General features: G+C 44.5%; 1 protein-coding gene across 3 annotated transcripts; it reads left to right on the plus strand.

Annotated features, from left to right (window-relative positions):
- The first annotated feature begins 2,970 nt into the window (after window positions 1-2,970).
- Window positions 2,971-7,666, plus strand: DRD1 (dopamine receptor D1). 3 transcript variants are annotated; one of them, XM_072824101.1, is made up of 3 exons: window positions 2,986-3,117; window positions 3,836-4,004; window positions 4,107-7,666. In XM_072824101.1, the coding sequence occupies exon 3, from the start codon at window positions 4,603-4,605 to the stop codon at window positions 5,941-5,943; it is 1,341 nt and encodes a 446-aa protein (XP_072680202.1). In that variant the 5' UTR covers window positions 2,986-3,117; window positions 3,836-4,004; window positions 4,107-4,602; the 3' UTR covers window positions 5,944-7,666. The 3 variants fall into 3 exon arrangements, with proteins under 3 accessions (XP_072680203.1, XP_072680202.1, XP_072680201.1); XM_072824102.1 differs by lacking the exon at window positions 3,836-4,004 and having other exon boundaries at window positions 2,971-3,117; XM_072824100.1 differs by lacking the exon at window positions 2,986-3,117 and having other exon boundaries at window positions 3,511-4,004.
- Window positions 7,667-23,322: the final 15,656 nt, after the last annotated feature.

Below are 23,322 nucleotides of genomic sequence, written 5' to 3' on the forward strand. Positions count from 1 at the left end.
TGAGATTAAGATACCTCTGTGATAACATGCCTTTTGTATTGATTTACTTTTACAAACTCTAAATAAAAATTTGTTGAAAAGCATCATTTTAACTTCCTCCTTCCTGCAGTGCATAAATCACAGCGGAGCTTAAAAGACCTGCCAATTTGGGAAATAAAGGTGCTTTTGTGTTTGGGTTTACATTCCCAGCATGATCTAATGCTAATACCTGCTTGCATTTATATTCGTGTTCTTGATGTTTGTGGGGGAGATTTTTTTAGAACAAAACGGAAGCCTTTGTTTCACCTTGCTTCAAGAGAGGGAAAAAAAAATGGGAAAAAGCCCAAATCTCCAGCCAAATTGTAAGTTCCTCTGAAATTCACACTCTGCAAAGTGAAAAAAGCCATGGGATTTAAGCTACATTTTACTCTTTCCTGTTCTCTCTGCAATCATGTTCAAAAATCAGTGAACTAAGTCTGCTAGAACAAGATCTCAGGTGTTTGTCTTGGAATCATGAGAAATTGTTCCACTCTCCTGGTTTCCTGGTGACAGGAAACAAAATCACTCCCTCGGGTATTCACGGGTTCTTCCCTCCTTCTCTAGCTTTCTTGTGTATTACGGGTAAGGAGGAGCTTTGATGTTCTGACACTGAAAATGGCAGACATTTACTTGTGAATGAGAAATAACTCTCAGCCACCACGGAAGTGATGTGTGTTGATTTGAACACCTAGACCTGTCAGGTGAATGAGTTGAGAGAAAATGACAAAGGTCAGCGTAGGTTAGTTTGGAAAAAATTTAGGGGACTTTTCAAGCAAAGAAAGAGTCCCCACCCCCCACCCCCCCAGCAGCTGCGTAGCTTGAGAGAAGCGAGGATTCCAACAAGCTTTTGAGTAATAGTTACATTTCATGTCAAGTATTTTTTGGCCGTTGGACTGGTGCTTCATTAAATGTGATGTCACTTGGAACCTGACCAGTCACCACTGGGCTTTATATAGATGAGACTCTGGGGGACCTGGGTGTTCTGGTTGAAGTTGTCTTCCTTGTTTTATTTAAAGAGCAGTGGGCATTGTCAGGGTCATTGACTCTGGGAGGACTTCAGCATTGAGGGCACTTATCAGTTGGCCTTACCATGACCTCCAGCATCTGTTACCTCAATCTCGGTAATGTGTTCTTTTGGGGTTTCATTCCATACGGAAAATGCCAGGGAGGTCTTCCCTCCTCTAATCCAATCTCACCTGCTCTTTATCCCAGAAAAAGGACCACACTCTTTCCTGTTTTCCAGGTTTTTTTTTTTCTTTTTAATATTTTATTTATTTATTCATAGAGACAGAGAGAGGCAGAAGCAGGCACCATGCAGAGAGCCTGACGTGGGACTCGATCCAGTGTCTCCAGGATCACGCCCGGGGCTGCAGGCGGCGCTAAACCGCTGCGCCACCGGGGGCTGCCCCGTGTTTTCCAGGGTTAATGCTGAAGTTCTCTTACTTGTGTCTTTCCAGGTGGAAGGCATTGGAAACATTTCAGGATGGAGTGGTTGGATGTGGGGAGTTAAATGTTCACGCTCACATGACCTTCTTGAATCAGAAGCATACCCTTAATTTGTACTTCTTAGTAAAAGGAAAAGAAGGATGAAGAAGCTTGGGGGAACGACTGCTTCAAGGCAAATGACTTGGAAGTCTCATGTTAAGCATGACTTACGGCTTTAAAAGAATGTGATTCTTCAGGCACGCGTGTGTCTGTGATTTTGACTCACGACTCACGGCGTGTGACATCGAGAAAGAGGGTGGCAGCGCAGAGCCGGGGGCAGAGGCACAGGATGGTCTGTGTCAGGATCCTCCAAAACTAAGGTGCAAGCTGTACTGGTTAAGTGAATCGAATTGTTACTTAACATTCTGGGTTTTTACAGAGAAAACTGTAGCTTCCACTGTGGTGCCGGCTTCTCACGGAGCTAAGGCTATTGGTTTTCTAATGAGCCCCAGGGACATCTGCCCGGCGGGGGGCTGAGTACCGAGGCTCAGGGCCAAGCCTCTGTAAACTCCTGTGATGCTTAGACAATCCTGCTTAGACCATCACCATTTTGCAGAGGAAGAAACCAAGCTGGGGAAGAGAGGGAGCCCACGCGGCCCGCAGGGGCAGGGCAAGGGCGGGAAGCCGGGCGGTCGGCCGTGGATGCTCCTCGCGCAGGAAGGCGCCGCTATGGCCATTTATGGACAGTCAGTCCGCAGTCTGACCCGCAACGCATTGTCCAGGCGCTGGGAGGAGGCCAGGGAGGTCTTTTCCAGTAGCTCCTCTTGCGTCCATTTTGCCCCGCGCCCTATTTTAGACCTGTGGGTAATTACTTATTTAGTTTGTTGGCTCCGACGCTGGACCCGGAGCCCCCCGTGGCCAGGGATGTGTAAGTGAAAAGAGCACGCAGGCGGGAGTCGGCCAGCCAGCACCGTCGTCAGCCCTGTAACTTTGAACATCTTTCTGAACCTCATTCTCCACTTGGGCAGGGTGAAGAGGAGCAGGCCTATGAGGAGGGATTGTGGGAGGGGGCGAACAACAGAAGGTGTGTGCCCGGGACGCAGAGGCCGCTCAGGAAATGCCCGTTCCGTGTGGTCCCTTTGGGAGTAAGCGTGCACCTTGCTCCTGACCCTCTCGCCCCAATGAGGGCTCAGGAAAATACGCCGATTCAGTGAACGCAGTGCCAGCAAGAGGAACTTTTCGTTCTTGTCGATTTTTAGCAGAATGAGGCCTGAATGAGGAATATTGAGCATCTTCTTCTCCAGGTTCCGGCAGCCAAGGTCGGGGAAGGGCGGGTCCGCGCGCGGGTCCCGCGCAAACCCAGAGATCCCAGAGCCCGGGCGGGGGAGGTCTGCACCCGCGAGGGCGCCGCCGGGCCTCGCGAAGCCGCCGCGGCCGGCAGAGGGCGCCCGGGCCCGCCGAGCTCGCGGTGCTGGTCGGGGCGCTCCCGCGCGCGGGGCGCAGGCGGCAGGTCCGCGGTGGCCGAGGCGCGCGAGGAGCCCGCCGCCCGGGCGGAGCTGGTGAGCGCACACGCCAGGCGCGCCTGTGCGCGGAGCCCGCTCGGACAGCGAGGGCGGTGAGGACAGGCGCCGCGGCCCGCCTCGCCCTACCTGGGGACACCTGGAGACCGCGCAGGTCGGACGCAGGCCGTTCAGGGCTTGGAGTGCGTGGACGGTGGGCAGGGCGCCAGCTTGCTTCGGTCTTTGGGAAGGGCTCGGGGTCTACCCCGGGGGAAGTCGGCCGAGCTTCGCCTTCAGGCTTACCCGAGGTTTGAACACGGGGATTTGTCTGGCGGGCCGTGTCGCGCGCGGTCCGGGGGTCCGAGGGCCCGGGGACTGGCCGGGCCCCCAGGGCTCGCGAGCGCTCGCCTGGGCTTACCCGCGCCCCCAGCGCCGCCCCCCTCTCCCCGCCGCACCCCCCGGGAACCACGTGCGGCTGCCGCCCGCCACTCTGCCTGCCAAGCGGAGCCCGCCCCCAGGGCAGGGGAGGGGACGCGCGGGCGGGGTGGGCTGTGCCCCGCGGGAACCCGGCTGGCCCGCGCGCCCTCCGGTGCCAGCTCGGCTCGCTCCGCCTGGCGCTCCCACGGGCTCCCGGGAGGTCGCGGACGGCGCGGCGGGAGGCGCAGAGCCTGCCCCAGGGGCCGAGAGAAAGGCAGCGGAGACGGCCACTGTCCAGGCGAGTAGCCCCGGAGGGGGCCTCTCTCAAGGGGGCGCCGAGCGCCTGGGAACCCTTTCCCCGGGCGCCTTAGCCTTTGGACGGCCTTTAGCCGTTGGAGGCAGCAGGGCAGCGCCGGCCCTCGGGGACCTGGCCTGGGACCATTTCCCAAACCCGTCCTCCGATTTTTGCGCGTCAGGAGCCAGCCCCCGGCTGCGCCCGCCAGGCAGGAGGCAGGAGGCAGGAGGCAGGAGGCAGGAGGCAGGAGGCAGGACTCGGGCGCACCTCCGGGGCGTCGTGGAGCTGCGGCGCCCAGCGAAGCCGCTTTCCGAGCTCTGGGGCTTTGGGAGAGACAAGCTCAAGGCAAGGTAGGTGGCTCGGACCGAGCGGAAGTGGGTCTGATACGGGTAAAGCTGCGATCTGCTCAAGTCCTGGCGAACAATCTTTGCGTTCTTTTTGCTTTTATATAGGACGTTTGGAGAGCTGCCGTGGAGCTGGGGCTTGGAGGAGTGAGGCATGTATTTTCAGCTGCACCTTCTAAAGGGGAGACTCTGTCACCACCAGAGAGGCAACAGCTCCCAAATATGACTACAGATGACTAGATCCACAGAGGCCTGGGAGTCTCTGGATTGATAGTTTAGAATATGCTAAAAAGCCAGGGCTTTCCACAGAGAATTGAAGGGGCAGCTGGTCAACACGACAGCGACCTGGAGCAAGGGAGTCAGAAGACAGTTGTAGCAAGCAAGACGGACCTTCCGAGGGGCTGACTTGGGTCGCTGAGGGCAGGCTCCTGCCACGCAAGCTGTTGCAGCCCTGTGATGGTGAGGTCCTCCACCCAGGGGAGCGAGTGGGGCTGTGCAAGGGGGCTGCCTGGTGAGTGAGAACTCCTGCAGGTCTGCCTGCCCCCTAATCCCTGCTTAGGAACTGGAGGGTGTCAGAGCCCCCTGTGTGCTCTCCCTCAGCAATATGAGGACTCTGAACACCTCTACTATGGATGGGGCTGGGCTGGTGGTAGAGAGAGACTTCTCATTCCGCATCCTTACAGCCTGTTTCCTGTCTCTGCTCATCCTGTCCACACTGCTGGGGAACACACTGGTCTGTGCCGCTGTCATCAGGTTCCGACACCTGCGGTCCAAGGTGACCAACTTCTTTGTCATCTCCTTGGCCGTGTCAGATCTCTTGGTGGCCGTCTTGGTCATGCCCTGGAAAGCGGTGGCGGAGATCGCTGGTTTCTGGCCCTTTGGGTCCTTCTGTAACATCTGGGTGGCCTTTGACATCATGTGCTCCACTGCGTCCATCCTCAACCTCTGTGTGATTAGCGTGGACAGGTATTGGGCCATCTCTAGTCCCTTCCGGTATGAGAGGAAGATGACCCCCAAGGCAGCCTTCATTCTGATCAGCGTGGCGTGGACCTTGTCTGTACTTATCTCCTTCATCCCAGTGCAGCTCAGCTGGCACAAGGCAAAACCCACAAGTTCCTCCGATGGGAATGCCACTTCCCTGGGTGAGACCATGGACAACTGTGATTCCAGCTTAAGCAGGACATATGCCATTTCATCCTCCCTAATAAGCTTTTATATCCCCGTGGCCATCATGATTGTCACCTACACCAGGATCTATAGGATCGCCCAGAAACAAATACGGCGCATTTCGGCCTTAGAGAGGGCAGCAGTCCATGCCAAGAATTGCCAGACCACTACAGGTAATGGAAACCCTGTGGAGTGTTCTCAACCAGAAAGCTCCTTTAAGATGTCCTTCAAGAGAGAGACTAAAGTTCTGAAGACTCTGTCTGTGATCATGGGGGTATTTGTGTGCTGCTGGCTTCCTTTCTTCATCTTGAACTGCATGGTGCCCTTCTGTGGGTCTGGGGAGACCAAGCCCTTCTGCATTGATTCCATCACCTTTGATGTGTTTGTGTGGTTTGGGTGGGCTAATTCCTCCTTGAACCCCATCATTTATGCCTTTAATGCTGATTTTCGGAAGGCATTTTCAACCCTCTTAGGATGCTACAGACTTTGCCCTACAACGAATAATGCCATAGAGACGGTTAGCATCAATAACAATGGGGCCGTGGTGTTTTCCAGCCATCACGAGCCTCGAGGCTCCATTTCCAAGGACTGCAATCTGGTTTATCTGATCCCACATGCAGTGGGCTCCTCCGAGGACCTCAAGAAGGAGGAGGCAGGTGGAATGGCCAGACCCTTGGAGAAGCTGTCCCCGGCCTTGTCTGTCATATTGGACTATGATACTGATGTCTCTCTAGAGAAGATCCAGCCCGTCACACAAAATGGACAGCATCCAACCTGAACCCTGAGATGAATCCTGCCAGACAGGCTTATCCCAAAAGCTGGAGGAGATTTTCAGTGGCTTGCTGTTAAGAAACTAAGGTGTGGTGAGACTCAGATGTCAGGCAAGCCCTCCTCTCTCTCTGCTGCTTCCCTTCAGCTACTCCCTTCAACAACTAACTATATTTTAAAATCCATTCCAGTGTGTTTTCTGTGTTGTTCATAGTGAATCAAAGAGACATATGTGAAGTGAACGTTCACAGGGACGTGTCTTAGGCTCCAAAATTATTTTTAGAAACTGATTCTTATCTTAGGACTCAAAAAATAGGGCACAGAATCAACAATGAACAACATCGCTTAAAAAATAAATCCTTTCCAGGAAGGAAATGAGAAGGGTTGAGTTTGCTGTGTACAAACAGGTGCTAACACTGGCCCAAGCAGAGTTTTCAGATTGTAAAGGTAGGTGCATGCCTTCATAAATTATTTCTAAAACATAATTGAGCCTTACAGTAGGAGTGATATTTTTTTTTCAGACTTGAGAGATGCTTTGTTGTAATTGGTTTTATTTATTTATTTATTGTATTATATGGATATTTTTAATTTATTAAATAAATCTATATTTATCAGATGTCATAAGATAAGCTAATGAGTTATCTGAGACCTTACAATCACGTTTCGTCCACTTAAAACTAGCACTTTATTGGCCAATGAAACAAACACAAACTCTCTGAGATTCTAAATGCTCATGTATAACTTCCAGAAACACAGCAAGACTGACAGGAAATTCATTGGCATAAATAAATACAAGATGAGAATTGACAAATGCTGTGAATGGTTTTTTTTCTAGAAAATTTTTGAAAAACTTAAAAAGGCATAGCTACTATTGTGTCCAAATTTTTTTAATGACAAAGACTTTCCCAGGAGAGTGATTTGCGGTTCTGTAAATATCTTAAATAAAAGCTAGCTTGAGAAGGACCCAACTTGAAATTTATGACCTTAGGTGGTAATAAAAAGTATGTGCCACTTTGTATTTATGTAAAATAATTGGCCCTCTGTGTCTTTTCTCATTTCAGTGTCAGGTAGTTTTTCTGAACCAAACAAATGGCTGTCCTGGTTAGACACATGTAGTGTATTGAAGATAGTATGTTTCCTTAACTCTTGCGTTACAGTCTCACCAGTGGACAAAGGTCAAATCCTGCATCACCATCTTACCAGATCAAATCACACCACTCAGTGGGACGACTTTTTGTAGTGCTTTAATCTGAATTTAGAACTGTTTTTTTTTTTTTAGTCTAAATGTTAATAGTATACTAACTAACGAATAGTGCCTCATTATCATCCTCCAGTTAGATACTTCTCTTGGTGGAAGAACAGGAGACCCCTTCTCTTTGGGTGTGTTAAGTGCCCCAGAGCCATCAGTATCTTTTGACAAATGCTAGCTCCTTCTCTATGCTTTGGAATCAAGTTCCTAGCTCATCATCTCAACTGTATAAAGTATCATGAGTCTCTCCTGCCAGATACTCATTCGTGTGGGGCATTTCAAGAGAATTTCTTTGAAATGTTTACAGAATATTCTTGCTGATAAGCAATTTACTTAGCATTTAGATGAAATGGGTAACAAGAAGGAAATCCACTGAAAATTATCTCCTGCATCAGGTCTGTGTTATTTATGCATTGTGAATGTTTCTTCATTTTATTGCCTGTATGCTTTCTTACATATAATAAAACTATTTTGTGAACTCTAATCAACCCTGAATGAGCTGTGTCCTATTTGTTAAGTATGTTTTAGAAACTGGGCTATTTCAGACCTATGGGGGGAAGAAAACATGGGCATTTCCGAGGATACCCTACTCTTGTTTTTCTTTTTAATAGAAATTTCTCCTGTTATGTATGCCACAGGTTGCTTTTGAATATATACCCAGGAAATCTTTTTGATTTGGACTATACACTCTTTGGGGTTTTGTTTTTGTTTTTTTTTTTTGGTCTTAAAAGCATTTTTTAAAAAAGAAACTCTCTTCGCTTGAGGGATTATTCTACTTTTCATTTCACAGATTTGAAAGCTTTCTTAAATCTCTGCTTTTTTCTTTCAAAGGGTCCAAAGATAATAAGTAATATAAAAATCACATAAAGACTGTGGCTTGCTGTGGGTTGCATGGACCTTCAGCTTGTGGCAACCACTGTATTTATGGGTAGTGTGTGTTTTAAGAGTAAAATATAACAAGAATTTCTTTCTGGGGAAAATATACAGGTTGTGATGTTGGGCTTATCAAAATATACTGGGCATATGCATCAATCCTACTAAACCTGCTTCATTAATGTGCTAACCTTTTTTTTTTTTTTTTTTTTTAATTCATCCTGAAGAAGGAGAACTACTGAACAGCAGGGGATGTAGAAATTAAGGGTTAAGTTTATAATTTGGAACATCACACAACAGATGGTGTCTTTTTAAATTCCATATTTGCCTTCCCCAGGCTTTGGCATATAATGAACATATCTAGAATGAACACCCATAAAGCATGATGCCTCTTCTTTCTGCTTCCTGACTTTCTGGATATCTTCATTCTTTGCAGTTTAATTTTATTCTTTAATTGGGAGTCCAGCAGCACCAGCTGGGATACTCAGGGTTATCATTGTCCAACCAATGAAACATGGCACAAAAGCCTTCATTATTTCATTGGCAGAGTGAAAAATAAATGATATGCCTAGAAATGATATTAAAGAATTGTCAAATGCAGTACACTGTGGATGAGACTGTGCTTTCGGTTCCTGGCCTGCTGGATTGATAACAGTATCTTTTGAAGTGTTGATTTTTACTGATAGAATCTTTCAGAGAACTTAATTTGCAGCCACAAAAGCAAAATTACAGTATGATTTTCATTTCATTTTTAGCTATCATGATAATGCTAAATATATATGAAACACTTTAGCAAGACAGAGACAATTTAAAAGAGGTGTTCTGGGGTGCCTGGCAGGCTCTGTCAGTTAAGTGGCTGCCTTGGGCTTGGGTCATGATCCTGGGGTCCTGGGATATGGCCCCACATTGGGCTCCCTGCTCAGCGGGGAGCCTGCTTCTCCCTCTGCCCCTCCCCCAGCTTGTGCTTGCGCTCTCTCTCACTCTCTCTCTCAGATAAACAAATAAAATCTTAAAAAAAAATAAATAAATAAAAGAGGTGTTCTTTTCCCCTTTCTATCTAAGAAGATACCTCTCCTGGTCAAATAGATACAGGGCTTTTACTGGTGATGGAAAAACAGGAAGTCCTATGGAAGGGGGACTGAGCTCTGAGTTTCAGCAGGTAGATTTGGGGTGGGGGTGGAAAAGGCACTGCTTTCTCCTGGGATGTAAGCAGTTCCAGTCTCTGAGTCTTACTTGTCCTAATTTATTAAACGGAAGGAACAAAATGTCTGCATCAACTTCTTTACTGAAGGGATTCCTCCACAAAGCAAATCAATATGTGATCCAACTTCAGGGACTTTCCGATTTCTCCATTCTCTGGGAGCTCCAGCATGACTCCCGCCCCTGCCTGCACCAGCAGCATTTTGCCTTGATCCTTCCCTCCCTAGGAGCCAGTTCACACTGGGGGCCTGGAAGGCAGAAAACACAGGCTTTGTTTCAGAGAGACGTGGGTTCACCTTGCAGCTACCACTTTCAAGCTGTGTAAGAGTAAACAAGTATCTGTACCTCTCTGAGCCTGCTCACCCCTTTGTGACACGGAAATAAATGTGCAGGTTCTCGTTAGGGTTTTGTTTTGCTTTCTCGTTAGGGTTTAAATAAAGCTAATGTTTATAAGGGTACAGAGCAGTGACATATTGGGCTCACTGATTTCTTACAGGATCTCTATTTTGAAGGGGTTTATGACAGTATCGCATTGGTAATAATGGAGCTGCTTTTCATTTGTCGTCTTGCATGTTTACTTGAAACAAACAGAAATGACTTTTAGAAATTGTGGTTTGGTGGGGATCCCTGGGTGGCTCAATGATTTAGCGTCTGCCTTCAGCTGAGGGCGTGATCCTGGAGTCCTGGGATCGAGTCCTGGGATCGAGTCCCACATCAGGCTTCCTGCGTGGAGCCTGCTTCTCCTTCTGCCTGTGTTTCTGCCTCTCTCTCTCTCTCTCTGTGTCTCATGAATATATATATATATATATATATATTAGAATTTATATATATATATTAGAATTTATATATATATATATATATATATTAGAAGTTGTGGTTTGGGATTTTCCCAGACACTGTTCTCTTTTGCTGTATCTGGTATTCCAAAAGCAAGTGGCTTTTAATATCTGTGTGGTTAAGACATTTGCCTTAATTTATCACTAGATACTGACTAAATAAACCTATCCCTGATGTTTGAGCCTATGAGATCTACTTACCTTGCAAAATTTGTTTCAGGAATAATGAGCTGATGGCTGGTTGCCTCTGGGCTGCTAAAACCAGAACCTGGTGCTCTGCATGATCTGGCTACTGTCTGTTTGAAGTAACTAACCCGGTGGATCATGAGATTGTAGTATTATATAGATTAGATACATCTCTGTGGATTTCTTTGAGATTTCCTGGATAGAAACATGACATAATCAACCTGTTTATTTTTATAGAGGATTGAGGGGATGGGGAGTATTATGGCACAGAGAACCCCTCTAAGATGTTGTTACCAGGCCAATCTAGCCATGTTGCCTTCTGTCCTGTATGGTAACTTCCATGTGATGTACAGAATAAAAAAGAAATAAAAAAAAAAAAAAAAAGGAAAGCAGCATTTCGACTTCAGACTGTTACATCACTCAAGATCTGGGAGTTGTAATTTAAATAGTATTAGAAGCTCAAGAATAATCTCTGGTTTAAAAGGGTTTAACTTTTTAATCACCATGCAAGCATGGACAAACCCACTTAAATTCTCTTTCATGTTTCTAGAATAGATAGCCTACTCACTCTCAAAATTGGTAAATGTTTTTAGCCACTAAAGAGGATCTTCCCTGAAATATGTCTGCAGAAGTGAACCCACCTAGCAGAAATGCCAGCATAGTGGCAGATGGTAATGGGATCTAGGAGGACTGAATTGAGGGGCCGAGATTTTTTTATTTCATTCACAATGTTTTAAAAAGATAAATAGTTTGGATAAGCTCCTTTACATCCCTTGAAAATAGTTTTTTTTCATCTCTGCAATAAGGGGGTTAGAAGAGGTGATTTCTGAGATATTATTTTGGCTTGACGATACTAGATGTGAGATCCATGGACAACACATGAGTCTGGTATGTTTTCCCTGACACATTTCCCAAGCCTATAGAGGTTTGCTATTAGTATGCTAACAGAGTGATATTTATAAAATGCAAATATCACTTTGCTATGCCCTTGCTTAATATTCTTCAATGACTCCCCATTTCTTTCAGGCAAAAGAAGTCAAGCTCGTGCAAGGTCCTTTGCACTCAGGCCCCTTGTGGCCTCTGTCACCTTGTCCATTGGCATTACCCCACTAGCACTGTTGCTACAGACACTCTGAACTATGAAGTGTATAAAGTCCTTTCTTGTCTTTAACACCTTTGTGCATGCTGTTCCTTCTGCCTGGAACACCCTTCCCTGCTACTTCTGTTTGCCTGATTCCACCAATGTTTTAAGATTCCATGGGGGCATACTTGCAGAAGGCCTTCCTTGGCATCTCTCTACTTATTTCTTTCTAAGGGCTTACCCTACTGTCATAAATAATATCCTTATTTCCTTATCTTTCTCTCCAGATTATGAGCATTTTGAGCAAAAACTGTTTTATTTTCTTTCCCTTTCTCTAAATATTTCTAAGCACCCAGATCACTGTCTGGCTTACAGGATTTGCCCATGAAATCTTTGTTGATTGAAAGAATGAACATGTCAAAACAGAGGATGTTGGAGTCACACTTTTAGCACTTTAGTGGTCTATTTCTGGGGGGCTTGGTACAGACATGTAGGTCTGCTAGGCTGTCCCTAATGTCTTTGATCTCTCTAATCTCCATGTGGTCACTGAGGCCTGCAGTTCCCTGGGGTCTGATATGTTTGCATACAGTCATTGTGTACACACACGCACACACACACAAAGTGTGTTTTGTATATGATTTGATGCTATTTGCAATCAGCAACCTTTTTTTTTTGAGCACTTTCTATGATCCAGGTCATATGCTGGATGCTAGAAATGAACCAGACACCCTTCCAATCTTCGAGGAGTTTGAAGTAGAAACAGATAGGCAAATAAGCCATCAAAGAATGTTGTAAAAGTAAAATGTATGGAGAGAGTAAATATTTTCTCCCAGGCAATGCCAATCATTGTGCCAGTGACCACCTGCCCATATCATGCCACTCAGTGTCCATTCACTGTCTCATTTCATCCTCTCAGCCATCCTGGGATGTGGCACCGTTATAATCACCCCCACTTTACAAATCAAAATAACAAATATCAGAGGGGGCATGCAGTGTGTCCAAGTTCACACAGCTAGTAAATGATGGGGCTGGCTTGAATCTAGGTCCCACAGGCTGTCAAATTATTTGCTTTGAGGTGGTCTCCACCCTCTGCAGAGGCCTCCTTCAGCGTATCTGGACAGTTAGCCAGGTGGTCTGGTTATAATTGTTGGGCATGCACACAAGCCCCTCCTCCACACCCTCCCTGCAGCCCTGTGCACCTGTTTGCTGCTCTCAAATAGACTCTGATGGCACCCCTTTGCTCTTCCTCTGATTGGGACACCCTTTCGCCTGGTCTTTACTTTTTTGAGCCTCCTCTCAGGTGTCAGCCTTACTGGGAATCCTTCTCTGGCCCTTCTGTCCCCAGGCTGGTGTCTGCTGGAGGGCGTGCATCCTGTTGTGTGCTGTCGTGTCTCCTGTTTCTCAGGGGAGCTCCTGGAGGCACAGACCATGTCCTTTTCCACCCTCTATTCTCAGTGCCCAGCACAGTCTGGCACATAGGAGATGTGAAAGTTAATATACTTTTTAAATGAATAAATTAATAACTTTATGAAAAAGGTTTAGGTAGCTGCTTATCATATACCTTAATTTTCACTTTAGGGGTTGAGCCTGCTGCAGTTACAAGGGCTGATCTTCTCTACTAAGTTAGATTTCTCCATCAAGGACACAATCTCAGGAAAATAATTGGAATGGTATTTAAATGACCAGCTAGGGCTCTGTCTCATATCGATGTGCTCATGGATAGTGAGTGACCAACTCTTTTTTCACACGGGAGAGGAAATGTCAACCAAATGTCACCAATGTGCTCCGAGATTATCTAGCCACATGCATGCTGTTTTGAGATTGAGTTTTTAGGTCAGATGCATTTAGCATTATAAACATATTGATTGTAATTTAGATAATGTCCAGTCCCATTTGTAAGATGCTGCTTTAACACACATTGCTGTTGACTGTTAAACTGGGGGGAAGGAGGGAGCTTCATGTTAATTCTGCCAAAACAGCTGGATTTTTTCATAGCTTGATGGTGGGGTCACCATAAAATAGTGCTTCTGTTACAGGGGAGGATTAAAGAGGATCTACTCCGAGAGGGGACCAGGGGCAATAAGGTGACAGTTTGTTTGAAAAGCTTGGTCATAATATGTTCATGGCAAAAGCAAATTTTAATGCCATTTTAAGTAAGAATCCATTACACCCATATTGAAATTAAAGCTTATTTGTTTGCTCATGCAATTTAGAATGTCGCACTTGGATGAAGCTCTGTCAAGCAGAGTAACAGAACCTCCGGGCTGGGATGGCAAACAGCCGGTTTCCTGCTCTGCTCATAGGAGTGGAAACTGATATAGGTAATTGGAAGGGAAAGTTGGTAGTAGCAACCAAACTTATACACGCAATCTGATCTAATAATTCGACCTCTAGGAAATTGGCTTACATCCATCCATACCTAGGTGCTCAGGGATGCCTGTGTAAAGGATGCAGTCTTGGGGCACCTGGGTGGTTCAGCGGATTAAGCGTCTGCCTTCAATTTAGGTCATGATCGCAGGGCCCCGGGACTGAGCCTTACCTCAAGCTCCCTGCTCTGAGGGGAGCCTGCTTCTCCCTTGCCCTCTGTTGCTCCCCCTGCTTGTGCTCTCTCTCTCTGTCAAATAAATAAGTGAAATCTTAAAAAATAATAATAATAAATAAAGAATGCAGTCTTGCTTGCAAAAGCCCACTAAAGACAACTTAAGTGTCCAGTAATAGGGGAATACATAACTGAGAGGTAGGAAGTGGTCATTAAAAAGAAAGATCCATATGCACTATTACAGAAAGCTTTTCATGAAGTGAAGAAAACAGTTACAAAATTATATGGACAATATGATTCCTTTTATTTAAAATAATATAGGCATGATGTATTTCTTATGTGAATTCATAGCAAAAGATGTGAGAAAATACCCACCTTTTTAAAAATAGTATAGGAAGAAGGGTGAATTTTGGGGAGATCCAAGCAGGGGCGGCTTTCACTTTTTACTTTGTATATTTCTTGGTTTTTATAGGAAGTTTGTGTTTATGTATATCATGCATGTAATTAAACATGTTTTTTTTTAAGATTTTATTTTTAAGATTTTATTTATTTATTCTTATTTATTTTTAAGATTTTATTTATTTATTCATGAAAGACACAGAGAGAGAGAGGCAGAGACATAGGCAGAGGGAAAAGCAGGCTCCACGCAGGGAGCCTGATGTGGGATTCGATCCCAGGTCTCCGGGATCATGCCCTGGGCTGAAGGCGGCGCTAAACCGCTGAGGCACCCAGGCTGCCCTTAAACATATTTTTTAAAGAAATAGGTTGATCTGATGTGTGTCCAGTAGAATTCTAGTCATGGTTCCTGGGGGAGGAGGGGAGGCTTGAGCATGTCCTTGAAGGAACGAACAGTAATTGAACACCTCATGTGCTCACATGTGAGCATTTCTCGATTGATCATCAGGGCCTGATCTGGCTGAGGCTGGGTGTGTTTATGGACTGGCTCATGGAAGCTTAGGGGCCAGTGCAGAGTGGGAGATCTTGGCCAGCCATCTTTCCCTTTCCCCAGGGCATGACCCTCCTCTACTACATGAGGGTCCAGTTTTTCCAAAATACTGTTTTTGGGACGCCTGGGTGTCTTAGTGGTTGAGCGTCTGCCTTTGGCTCAGGTCATGATCCCGGGGCCCTGGGATTGAGTCCCGCATCAGGTTCCTCCCCGGGAGCCTGCTTCTCCCTCTGCCTGTGTCTCTGCCTCTCTCTCTGTGTCCCTCATGAATAAATAAATAAAATCTTTAAAAATATATATATCATATTTTGCTGAGCTTCCACAGAGCCAGTATTTGGATTACTTTTGTTGATCAAATGCATCTCATTTAGAAAATAATAGGCTGTATGGTCTTTTGATAGGTTAAAGCATTTTCTCTGTTCAGCTTTTGGGAAATAAAGACTCCTAGTGGGGTCCTTAAGGAACCCTAACTTGGGGGTCATGAGTGAGAGCCCATCTGAATCCTGGGAGCAGACAAAAAGCTACCCTTGTTAGGGCCCTGGATTGTTTTAAATCTCTGTAGACCCTACAATACTCTTAGTTGAGTTGTCCCATTGCACATCACATCAGACATATAAAAATGTTCTCCTACCCCTCCTAATTATAATTTTATTGCTGCAGAAAACACGGATTTTTAAATGTTGTTCTGAAATTATTTGTAATTTCCATCTTTTGAACCAATACATTTTGAATATATTTCCCCCTCTGATTTCAAACATTTCCAGGTGCTTCTGTGAAGCTCAGGGCTCTGGGGACCTCTACTCCCTTGGCCCTGAGCAAACTACAGCAAGAATTGTCTCCAAGTTCTGAGAACAGAAAAACCATGTGCTGTTAGGCACGTCAGGAGAGGCCACTGCCACTTTTCCTGATGGAGTTTCTTACTGTGTAGGTTGGTTGTCAATGCACAAATGTTTAAGGGCCTCCTTCTATGTAAAATGCAGTCTATGAGGATGATCCAAACCACTTCAGATTATTTGGAAATTGAAAAACACCCTAGCATTTGTTCTTAGGCTTAACCTTTTGGGAGACTTTCAAATTCTATTTTTCTCATCATTGACATAGATATTAAATGTTTTAGTGATATTTTTATGTTAAATGCTCCCACAGGCTCATTTTAGATGTTTCTAGAGAATAGATAATGAAGGCTTCAGGTGGTAAATTCAAAGTTTGAGGATAAAAGCATTTAGGGCAGGATTGAAGGAAAAGACAGCCTTCCTTATTTGATCTTTTTTTCTAAGAAGAGAGAGAAATCGAAGTGTGAAGGCTCAGATTTTATAACTTGTAAGAGACAAACAGCAAGTCAAATGCGCTGGAGAAGCCGAGGCCAGGTATTGATCAGGGAGAGGGGCTAATTGTCAAACGTTAAATCGAGACACTGAGTCATTTCAGACACAAGGTTTGTATGGGAGAGGGTCTTTGGGGATCAGGCCAGAGAATCTGTTCACATAAATGGCTGATTGCTTTGGGAAGACCAGGGCTACATATCACAAGACTTCTGCTCCAAATCCCCGTGGCTTCACAGTAAGGAGCAGTGAGGAGTCGGTGGTCAGCTTTATTTCTCTTGTTTTTCTGCCCTGACAGTGATCAAACTACAGGTGTGCATTTGACAGAGATTCCAAATTCAAGAGAAGGAGGTAGGGGGTGGAGGGAGGGAGGGGATGGAAGACGAGGGGAAAGCTGGCAGGGGGGCAAGTCTGTGATTTGTCAAGAAAGAAGTATTGGTGTCTCATTTTTAAAAAAAATAAAAATTGTATTTTAGAATAGTTTTCAATTTACAGAGAAATTGCAAAGATGCAAAGATAATACAGAGAGTTGCCATATCCATACACCACACGCCTTGTTTCCCTGTTGTTAATGTCTCACATTCACATGGCTATAATTAATGAGCTAATATTGGTATATTTTTATTTCTTAAAGTCGATTGCTTATTCAGATTTCTTTTGTTTTTACCCAATGCCCATTTTCTCTTCCAGAATTCCAGGAAGGATCCCACTTTATAGTTAGTCACCATGTCTTCTTAGGCTCTTCTTGGCTGTGACAGCCTCTCACACTTGCCCTGTGTTTGGTGACCTGGCAGTTTTTAGGAGTTTCAGCTATGTATTTTATAGACTGTCTCTTACTTGGGATCTGCCTGTTTTTCTCTCCTCACTTCCAAAGTTACTAAGGTCAGCCCTTTTTCCCTCCACCTGCTTCCATGTTATTTCATATATTTACATTCCAGTTAGATTCTTTTGCCATATTCTGCATTCCATCCTGGGATCCTCTGACCTCCCATATGATTTTTTATTTTTTTAAAGATTTTATTTATTTATTCATGAGAGACACACAGAGAGAAGCAGAGACACAGGCAGAGGGAGAAGCAGGCTCCCGGTGGGGAGCCCAATACCGGACTCCATCCCAGAACCAGGATCACAACCTGAGCGAAAGTCAGATGCTCAAACTCTGAGCCACCCAGGTGCCCCTCCCATATGATTCTTTAAAAGATCTCCATACATTGGGGGTGCCTGGCTGCCTTAGAGGAGCATGCAACTCTTGATCTTGAGGTCATCATTTCTAGACCATGCTGGGTGAGAAATTACTAAAATAATGGGCAGCCCAGTGGCTCAGCGGTTTAGCGCCGCCTTCAGCCCAAGGCATGATCCTGGAGACCCGGGATTGAGTCCCACGTCGGGCTCCCTGCATGGAGCCTGCTTCTCCCTCTCCTTGTGTCTCTGCCGCTTTCTCTCTGTATCTCTCATGAATTAAAAAAAAAAAAAAAATTCCACACATTAAGATATATTCTTTATGCTGTAAAGTTCAATAGGATTTGAAAAATGCATTATGTCTTGTATCTGGCATTACAGTATCATACACAACAGTTTTAATGCCCTAAACGGTATCTGCTGTATTTTTCCTATTCAACCCTCCTCCTGCCAAGCTGTTGGTAACCACTAATCTGTTTACTTTCTCTCTAGTTTCGCCTTTTCCAGAATATCATATAAATGGAATTATCCAGAATATAGCCATTTCAGACTGGCTTCTTCCACTTATTGAAAGATTTTTGGTTGCTTCCAGTTTGGGGTGATTATGAAAAAAAAAGCTGCTATAAATATTTGCATGAAAGTTTAGGTGTAGATAGAAGTTTCCAGATTGGTTGCACAAATACCTAAGGATGCAACTGTCCTAAAATTCATAGAATGAGTTAGAAATTGTTTCCTTTCCTATTTTCTGGAACAGAAGGTAGGGGATTGGCATTATTTCTTCCTTAAATACTTGGTGGAGTGTAGTAGGGAAACCATCTGGGCCTAGTGCTTTCTGTCTTTTTTGGAAAGTTACTAATATTGATTTGATTTCTTTGATGGATAAAGGGATTTTCAGGTTGCATGAGTTTGTGTCTTTCAAGGAAGTGGTCTATTTCATCTGGGTTATCAAATTTGGGACATTGAGTTGTTCTTATCCTCTTAATGTCTATGGAATCCATTGTGATGACCTTTCTTTCATTTCTGATATTGCAATTTGTGTCTTCTTCCCTTTTTTCTTGGTTTACCCATCTTTTATCAGTTTTATTGATCCTTTCAAAGAATCACCTTTTGGTTTTTATTTATTTCCCTTACAGTTTTTATGTTTTCTTTTTTTTCTTTTTTTATTTTTTTCAGTTTTTATGTTTTCAATTTCATTGACAAAAAACACTGATTTCTGCTCTTTGTTATCATTTCTTTCCTTTTGTTCACTCTAGGCTCCTGCTGCTTGTGGTTCTCTAGTTTTCTGAGGTGGTGGCTGAGGGTATTGATCTGAGATCTTTCCTTTTCTTTTTTTTTTTTTTTTCTATTATATGCATTTAACATTATAGGTTTCCCCTGAAGAACTGTGTTTGCTGCATCCCACACATTTTGGTAATTAAATTTTCATTTTCATCTAGCTCGAAATACTTTTTAACTCTGCTTGAGATGTCTTCCTTGACCCGTGTGTTATTTGTTTGATTTACAAATATCTGGGAGCTATCTTTCTGTTCTTGATTTCTAGTGTAATAGTATCATGGTCTGAGAGCAAACTTTGGATGTTTCTATTGTTTAAAAGATTTAAAGAGGTATTCTGGTCTGTGACTGAGGAAATAGTCTATGTTTGGGAGTGTTCCATGTGAGCTTGAGATAAATGTTGTATTATGCTCTTGTCTGATGGAGTATTCTGTATGTGTACACATAAAAACATAAACAGATTCAGAACCAGCTCTGTCTGTCCAGGTGCAGTAAGTTTATGTTATGTTGCACCTAGGAGTCAAGTTTTGAGTAGTTGGATAGGTGGGTGGTTGATGGGTAAGTGATGGCTGAGACTCAGTTTGATTGCAGAATTGAACTCTTTTTGGGTTATTTGCAAGTTTCTCAACAACTTTATGGGTGAGGGTCTACAGGTGAGCCAGTGGAGGCTCCTGAAATTAAAATCCCTTGCATGAGCTCTCTCTGCCCTTAAGTGCCACGTCCTAGTACTGACAGCAACATTTGCTGCTCCTTCTGCCAAATGCTGTCGTGCCAGTTGCTCTGGTTCTAGGATGATTGATTAATTGGAGTTTTAGGGAGGAAGAACTCGTCCTCTTTTTCAATCTAGCTGAATTAATCAGTGTAGGAGGCAGCAAGACTTATACAGGTGAAAAGAAAAGTCATCTTTAACATGAACAAAAGGAATGTAGGAGGAACCAAGCAAGAATGGATTAGTAATAGGGTATGGGCTAAAGAATGTGACATATGAAGCCAAGGGCAATTAGAAAAGAAGTTTTAGCTTCAAAGAAAATTAAGTAGTCTGAGGAAGAGGGAAAAGAGCTGAAGTTTATCGGTGCTTCTCTGTGTCAGGCACTGTGCTGGGCACCCTCATGTGCATTTCCTCCTGTAATGATCAGAACAAACCTATAAATGAAATGGTCCCATGGCCTGTAGAGTCTCTCTCTCACCTGTGGCCCACTGCATAATAATAATTTCCAGGGAAGAAGTGGTGGAAAATTTGGAAAAGAATACAGGATGGTAGGTACCCAATACTGGGGGAAAGAGGTCATTAACAGTCTTTAGGAAGACATGGAACAAGAGAATGGACATTCTGACTACCATTTATCGTGAAATAGGACATAGAGGAGCCAAAGGACTAGGAGAGGGAGGGACTTCCTCTAGACCAGACAGAGGTGGGTGTGGGGGCAAGCTAGAATTCTGGTGGTGGGATGAGTCCCTTGGCCTTGTGAGGCACCCCTGGGCCCAATGTTCTGGCCCACTCATTTCTTTGTGTAAACTCCCCTAAGAATTTAGGGGAGGATTAGTTCTAGGCAGGGCACATGGCATGAATTTAGTTGCATTTTTTCTAACACAGACTCCCTAGATCATGGATAGTGCATGGAAGTGTGCACATATATAGTATGTATTGAGAAAATTGTGTCCCCAAGGAACTTTGCTCTGGACAGTATAGGATTGTTGCTGCAATCATAGCTAAATCATACCAGATATCATCAGATGTCACTGGAGATCATCAGATATCACTGGAGAAGTGATATCTCTCATTCTCTATTGCCCTCCTTATCATGCATGCATCTGGAGAAAGAAGTAGAGGACCAGCAGTGGGGATGCCTGTCCTAGGTAGAGATAGACCGGATGTTAGGAACCATGTATCAGATCCACACAGTAGTATGGCCCCATAAGCTACAAAAGCTAGACAGCCACGGTAACCTAAGCCAACTGTTAAGCTAAGCAGGGATTTTTGTTTTCTTCCCTTTTGACAATGGGTACCAGACCTGCCTCCTGAGACTGAATCCACCTCACTCAGGATCGCCCTGGGAGGGAAGAAAGACATTCCCTGATAGGTAGGATAGAATATTAGGAAAAATACATATCTCCAGCCAGCGAAGTTGGAGCGTCAGCTATAGATATAACTGTCAATTTGCCTTGGACGCTGATTGATAAATGTCTTATTAGTAATCCTTTGCTATTAGGGTGTGGTAGGCATAGAAAGTAAATGGTAAATGTATTCTGGATACTGAAAATAAAAGATGTACATTTGTATTAACACCTGTCAGGATCCCTTTATGTCCTTCTAGCATCTAGTACAGAATTCAGTCTGCAATTCAACCTGGTTCTATTATAGAGATTTTGGCAGCTTCACCAGGAAGAGGCAGAGAGAATGATCTCTGTAAATATTTGCTGACAGGTGGGTGACTGGGTGGATCGATGGATATATGGATGGGGGTGAGTGGATGGATTGGTGGGTGGGTGAATAGATGGATATATGGATGGGGTAGGTGGATGAATTGATGGATATAAGGATGGGGAGTGAGTGGATAGGTAGGTGGGTGGGTGAATAGATGGATATATACATGGGGTGAATGGATGGGTAGGTGGGTGGGTGAATAGATGGATATTATATGGAAGGGGGGTGAGTGGTTGGATAGGTGGGTGGTTGATGGGTAAGTGATGGCTGAGACTCAGTTTGATTGCAGAATTGAACAAGACCAAGCTCTTACGTGTCTGGTTGTCAGCAGCTCTTCAGTACTGCCCCCTGTGATGGCATTTCTAAATTTCTACTTGTGGGAAATTATTCAACTGGAGCATGAATCTTGAGGGCAAACATGGCTACAAAGCCCATTAGCTAGAAAATGAATTTAGCTGGGCTAAATCCAACTTTTCCAGGGGCTTCCCGAGCCACAGTCAATTTATCACTCTGAGCCTCAGTTTCCTCATCCCTCTGAAGAAGATAAGAAGCCCTAAATCACAGGATGGATGTGAGGATTTAAGAAGGCAATAGTAATAATTATGCTTGGTGCTTACAGGGAGGCTGTTAAATATATGCCAGGAATTGTCTTAAGTGCTTGACATGAGGTAGCTACTATGCCCTCATCATTTCACAGAGGAGACACTGAGACACAGAGAGGTTAACATCCTTGACCAACGTTTCCCGCTAGTAAGGCAGATCTGGGCTTTAAACCCAAAAGGCTGGTTCCAGAGTGTGCACAGTTAGCCCTTTTGCTCTTCGTCTTCTTGAATGTATAAAGGGCTGAGCACAGCCCCTGGCATGCGATGGGTCTCAAGAAAGGGGTGATTCCTTTCCTCTTGGTTCATTACTTGCCCTGAAATGGCCTGTCCCCCATGGTGAGAGCTGACAGGAGACTGGAGAGGCAGCTGGTGAATCCAGTCTTGGCCAGCCATGCAAAGCCCCTCAACTATAACTTTTCTTTTTTATGCTTTTAGCTTCATCCTTCAAAAGTGGAAGTTACCGATTTTGAGATCCTTATGAATAAAATCAATGTTTCTTACCTCAGTCCAGGCCTTATTAAGGAACAAGAAACACATTTACTTCCAAAACCATTTTAAGACTGTTCTGTGATCTACTTCACAATTTCGGTGCACATGCACTTTAGAACAAAATAATAAGAAAATTTCTTTTTAAAGCATATCAAGGATTATGTTCACTATTAGCAGCAGCAGTAGTAGTAACAGTAGGTTTTGTGTGTGTATGGGAGAGATACATGGGGTAGTAGTGTTAACTCTGGACTCTTTTTTTAAGATTTTAGTTTTTTTTAAGATTTTATTTATTTATTCATGAAAGACACACACACGCACACACAGAGGCAGAGACACAGGCAGAGGGAGAAACAGGCTCCATGCAATGAGCCCAATGTGGGACTCGATCCCAGGGTCCTGGGATCATGACCTGAGCCAAAGGCAGACACTCAACCGCTGAGCCACCCAGGTGCCCCTGGAATCTTTTCTATTCTAAGTTCAGTGGATATTTCATAACGAGAAGATTACTTAGTTATTCAGAATCAGAAATAGAAAATGCACACTAGTGCAGGCAGGAATGAAGCTCCCAGGAATGAAGCAGGCAGGATATCTCCATGGTTAGGACTATTGTCTTGGGAGGCTGGATATAAACCCTGCTTCCCCTCCTCATTGTGTGAGCCTCATCTCTGTCCCTCTCCAAGCCTCAACCTCTTAACATGAAACATGGCCATGGTTGTGTGTTATGTTACTGTGAATCCGAAGTGGTGGATAAACAGGCGGGTAGCACTCATTTCTGGAACGCATGCTCATCTGGCAGACCCAATTTGCGTTTCTGCTCAGGCATTCTCTTGCTGAGCCCTGGTTTTCTTATCTTTAAAACCAGGATAGAATTACTTGCAGTAACAGGATTTTTGTTGTTGTTGTTAGGATTCAATGAGATTAATAATCTGCATAAAACGTTTGGCACTGTTCATGGTACACAAGAAGTGCTCAGTAAGTATTAGCAGTAGGGACACCTGGCTGGCTCAGTCGGAAGAGCATGTGACTCTTGATCTCTGGGTGGTAAGTTCGAGCCCCAGGTGGGGTGTAGAGATTCCTTAAAATAAGTAAAACTTAAAAAAAAGCTTAAAACTTGGTTCTTTTTCTTTCCTCCTGTGTGCACATATGTGGGCATGCACATTCCCACTCTTGGGCTTGGTTAATGACAGTGG

This window comes from Canis lupus, chromosome 4 (genome assembly GCF_048164855.1).
Source record: "Canis lupus baileyi chromosome 4, mCanLup2.hap1, whole genome shotgun sequence".
NCBI classification, from domain to species: Eukaryota; Metazoa; Chordata; class Mammalia; order Carnivora; family Canidae; genus Canis; species Canis lupus.